The sequence below is a fragment of the Epinephelus moara genome, chromosome 12 (assembly GCF_006386435.1).
Source record: "Epinephelus moara isolate mb chromosome 12, YSFRI_EMoa_1.0, whole genome shotgun sequence".
In the NCBI taxonomy this organism is placed as follows: domain Eukaryota; kingdom Metazoa; phylum Chordata; class Actinopteri; order Perciformes; family Serranidae; genus Epinephelus; species Epinephelus moara.
Window position 1 is genome coordinate 21,417,023 of NC_065517.1, and position 5,768 is coordinate 21,422,790.

Genomic DNA, 5,768 nt, shown 5'->3' on the forward strand with positions numbered 1-5,768 from the left:
ACATACTATACTATGACTTTTTGTGACATACGATACTATGACATTTTATGACATACTATACTATGACTTTTTAATGACTTTTTATGACATACTATACTATGACTTTTCTGACATACTATACCATGACATTTTAATGACTTTTTAGGACATACTATACTATGACTTTTTAACTACTTTTAATGACATACTATACTATGACTTTTTTGGACATATAAAACTATGACATTTTATGACATACTATACTATGACTTTTTAATGACTTTTTATGACATACTATACTATGACTTTTTTTGACATACGATACCATGACATTTTGCAACATACTATACTATGACTTTCTGTGACATACTATACTAAGACTTTTACGACATACTATATTATGACCTTTTAATGACTTTTTATGACATACTACACTATGACTTTTTTTGACATACAATACAATGACATTTTACAACATACTATAGTATGAGTTTATAATGACTTTTTATGACATTCTATACTATGACTTTTTTGACATACTGTACTATGACATTTTACGACATAGTATACTATGACTTTTTAATAACTTATTATGACATACTATACTATGACTTTTTATGGCGTACTATACTATGACATTTTACGACATACTATACTATGACTTTTTAATTACTTTTTATGACATACTATGCTATGACTTTTTAATGACTTTTTATGACATACTATACTATGATTTTTTTTGACATACATACTACAACATTTTACGGCATACTATACTATGACTTTTTGTGACATACTATACTATGACATTTTACGACATACTATAGTATGAGTTTTTAATGACTTTATGACATACTACACTATGACTTTTCTGACATACTATAATATGAGTTTTTAATGACTTTTTATGACATACACTATGACTTTTTGTGACATACTATACTATGACATTTTACGACATACTATAGTATGAGTTTTTAATGACTTTTTATGACATACTATACTATGACTTTTTTTGATATACTATACTGTCATTTTACAACATACTGAACTATGACTTTTTAATGACTTTTTATGACATACTATACTATGACTTTTTTGACATACTATACTATGAAATTTTACGACATACGATACTATGAGTTTTTAATGACTTTTTATGACATACTATACTATGACTTTTTTTGATATACTATACTATGTCATTTTACAACATACTGTACTATGACATTTTAATGACTTTTCATGACATACTATGCTATGACTTTTCTGACAAACGATACTATGACATTTTACGACATGCTATACTATGACTTTTTAATTACTTTTAATGACATACTATACTATGTCTTTTTATGACATACTATACTATGACATTGTACAACATACTATCCTATGACTTTTTAATGACTTTTTATGACATACTATACTATGACTTTTTAATAACTTGTCATGACATACTATATGATGACTTTTTCCGACAAATTATACTATGATGGGTTTTTTTGTCATACTATACTATGGCGTTTTACAACATACTATACTATAACTTTTTAATGACTTTTTGTGACATACTATACTATGACTTTTTTAGACATACTATACTATGACTTTTTAATGACTTCTTATGACACATTATACTATGATTTTTTAATGACTTCTTATGACACATTATACTATGATTTTTTAATGACTTTTATTGACATACTGCAATATGCCTTTGTATGACAGACTATACTATGACTTGTTACAGTATACTACACTATGACTTTTTAATGACTTTTTATGACATACTATACTATGACTTTTTTGACATACTATACTATGACTATTTAATATCTTGTAATGACATAACTGACTTTAAAAAATGTCATAGCATTTCTATGTCATTCAAAATCATGAAAAAATATCATAGTATAGTATGTTGTCCAAAATCATGAAAAAATGTCATAATATAGTATGTTGTCCAACATAATGAAAAAAATGTCATGGTATAGTATGTCGTCCAAAATAACTGAGAAAATGTCATAGTATAGCATGTCGTTCAAAATCATGAAAAAATGTCATAGTATAGAATGTCGTCCAAAATCATGAAAAAATGTCATAGTATACTGTGTCGTCTAAAATCATGAAAAAATGTCGTAGTATAGTATGTCGTCAAAAATCATGAAAAAATGTCAGTATAGTGTGTCGTCTAAAATCATGAAAAAATGTCATAGTATAGTATGTCGTCCAAAATCATGAAAAAAATGTCATAGTATAGTATGTTGTTCAAAATCATGAAAAAACTGTCATAGTATAGTATGTCGTCTAAAATCATGAAAAAAATGTCATGATGGTGTGTCGTCTAAAATCATGAAAAAATTTCATAGTATAGTATGTTGTTCAAAATCATGAAAAAAATGTCATAGCATAGTATGTCGTCCAAAATACTGAGAAAATGTCATAGCATAGTATGTCGTCCAAAATCATGAAAAAATGTCATAGTATGGTATGTCGTCCAAAATTATGAAAAAAAAATCATAGCATAGTATGTCGTCCAAAATCATGAAAAAAAATCATAGTATAGTATGCTGTCCAAAATCATGAAAAAATGTCATAGTATAGTATGTCATCCAAAATCATGAAAAAAATTTCACAGTATAGTATGTCACCCAAAATCATGAAAAAATGTCATGGTATAGTATGTCGTCTAAAATCATGAAAAAATGTCATAGTATAGTATGTCATGAAAAATTATTAAAAAGTCATAGTATTGTGACGGACGGAGGAGACCCCTCCATGTCCTGATGCTGCCTGCTCATCATGTTGAGTGCTGACATGTGGCTGGGTGTGGGTGTGGCCAGCAAGCCTGAGGAGAAAGGCTCAGCTCTGTGCAGGCAGTCTCTCTCTGCACTCCTTCCTGGTTGGACCTCCAGCGCATGCTGTGGGGGTTGTTTGAGGCCTCCTTTTCTTTCTTTAGTGGTTTGTGGTTTTTTGGGTTTTTACACATACATAGACATACATGTACACACATTTTCCCCCACCTTACTTGCAAACACACATCCATGCAACACTTCCAAGTGATTTTGATTCTATTTTTTCTAAATTAATTAATACACTTCCAAGTGATTTTGATTCTATTTTTTCTAAATTAATTAATAAATTTCTTTGTTAAAAGTAATGCAGCATGTGGTCTCCAACATTTTGTCCTGTTCCCTGAGCATGGAACGTGACAGTATTTTGTAAAAAGTCATGACTTTTTATGACATAGTATTCTATGACTCTTTAATAGCTTTTCATGACATACTATCCTATGACTTTTAAATGACTTTTTATGAAATACTATACTATGACTTTTAAATGACTTTTTATGACATACTTATACTATGACTTTTTAATTACTTTTAATGACAAACTATCCTATGACTTTTAAATAACTTTTCATGAAATATTATACTATGAATTTTTATGACATTCTATACTTTGACTTTTTACAACATACTAAATCACGACTTTTTTTTGACATACTATGACATTTTACGACATATATACTATGACTTTTTAATGACTTTAATTAAATATTATACAATGTCTTTTTCCGACATACTATTCTATGACTTTTTATTGGCTTTTTATGACATACTCTACTATGACTTTTTGTGACATGCTATATTATGACTTTTTATTGGCTTTTTATGACATACTATAATGACTTTTTACCACATACTAAACTATGAATTTTTATGACATACTTTTGTATGACTTTTAATGACATTTTACAACATACAATATTATGGCTTTTTAATATTTTATGACATACTTTACCATGACTTTTTAATATAATTTAATGACATACTACACTATGACTTTTTAATGACTTTGTAATGACATTTTTATGACATACTATACAATCACTTTTATTGTGCATGATTTGAGGACTTTTAGTGACTTTTAATGATATACTCTACTATGACTTTTCAATTATATTTTATGACTTACTTTATACTTTACTCTGAATTTTTTTGACATACTATACTATTATTTTTTAATAATATTTTCTGGCATACTATGTTTTTTTTTTACATACCACAGCATTAGTTTTTTTTCCATAGTATGCTCTCACTTTTGTTGTTACTACATATTATATCAAGAAATACATATTTATAGCATACTACTCATTTTTAAAACAAGGTTCATTTATTAAAACGTTGCAATCACAAAAGAAGGTCCAAACATTCATGAGTACAATCAAAATAACTTCTTCACCCTCTTTTCCCATCCACCCTCATATTACACTCATTCCCACACTCACCCCTATCACCAGAACATGAAGGAGAAAGTTTTAAATCAAACCAATCCAACTTAGGCCACATAAAGTAGACATACACTGTACATACAATTAGAAAAAAAAGAGAAAAAATAATGTTTTATGGCAATAGTATCGTGATTGGGTAGCACTATGAAATGTTGGAATTATAAGAGTGCTAATCTTTACAACATACTGTGAATTTTAATGGCATTTTCTATGGCATACTATACACTGTGTGTGTGACCTTTATGATATACTTTACTAATCCTTTTTTTCTGTCATTTTTCAAGACATACTATACCAGGAATTCTCAAATGTTGATGGCTGATTGCAAATTTAGAGAACCAGAGTTAAGGGCTGCACAGTATTCTCCAAAGTGTAATGGGTTAGGGTTAACCAGACCAAAGAATTGAAAAAAACTGCAAACAAACAAAAAACAGAATAACACCAGACTTATTCTTTAAACCCCTTTCTGCAAAATGCATTTCCCTAACTATCCACACTGAATGGATGAATTGTAATGGAGCTACTGTTTGATCTCCCAGGTGAAGCTCAGAGGCAAGTTGTTCATCCTCTCTGTGAACACTCGGTCAAAAAGCTCATTCTGGGCTACAGTGAAGAAATTCTTCCAGTCGCCTGCCACACCTGTCACAAATACAAACACACACACACACACACACACACACACACAAACACCTTATTAGAGCATGGTCTAATAAAAACATAAAATTTAAAACAACAGAGAAATAGTTGAATCTATCATTAAAATTTTAAATGTGCTGGAAATGAACCTTTGCGCATGGTTTCCTTCTGGTAGCGTTGTTTTTCAATTAAATCTTTATAGTTTGCGCTTGGGTCTGTCTTCATGTGTTTGAAGGTGGACATCTCCACAACATGATCGATGGCTTCATCAGTCAAAGCTTTTTCCAGAAAAGCACAAAGCTTCACAACTTCCCCTCTGACGTCCTGTCAAATACAAATGTTGAGGAAAAACATTTTAAGGGTTCTTACATCTGCATTATATTGTATTATAGTATATTTTACACCATTAATTAAGAGAGGTTGAAATAAAGTGTTACCCTCCACAATCAGAAAATAACTTTTTTTGTTATTGATTAATAAGGTTGTTACTGTGAAAGAATACAGTAAAATAAATCCTTCTGTAATAAAATTTGATTACTAACCTTCAACATGTCTTCATACTTGACAAAAAGTATGTCCATCTGGTCTTTCTCATTGTAATATTCTCTCACATGATCAAACCACGATCCCATAAAAGCTGTTACAGAATAGAAAAATTAGTTGTGACTTATCAATCAATCAATCAATCAATTTCAATCAATTTTATTTATAAAGCCCAATATCACAAATCACAATTTGCCTCACAGGGCTTTACAGCATACGACATCCCTCTGTCCTTATGACCCTCGCAGCGGATAAGGAAAAACTCCCCAAAAAAACCCCTTTAACGGGGAAAAAAAACGGTAGAAACCTCAGG

The 5,768-nt window shown here is 29.7% G+C and overlaps 1 protein-coding gene across 2 annotated transcripts in view; it reads right to left on the minus strand.

Annotated features, from left to right (window-relative positions):
- Window positions 1–4,137: 4,137 nt before the first annotated feature.
- LOC126398696 (amine sulfotransferase-like) overlaps window positions 4,138–5,768 on the minus strand; it is a 21,364-nt gene continuing 19,733 nt past the window's right edge. For both annotated transcript variants that reach the window (XM_050058246.1, XM_050058245.1), the window contains exons 5-7: window positions 5,455–5,549; window positions 5,062–5,236; window positions 4,138–4,915 (exon numbers count right to left, since the gene is read on the minus strand). In XM_050058246.1, coding sequence (XP_049914203.1) covers window positions 4,797–4,915; window positions 5,062–5,236; window positions 5,455–5,549 — 389 coding nt within the window. In that variant the 3' untranslated portion in view covers window positions 4,138–4,796. The remainder of the gene's footprint in view (window positions 4,916–5,061; window positions 5,237–5,454; window positions 5,550–5,768) is intronic.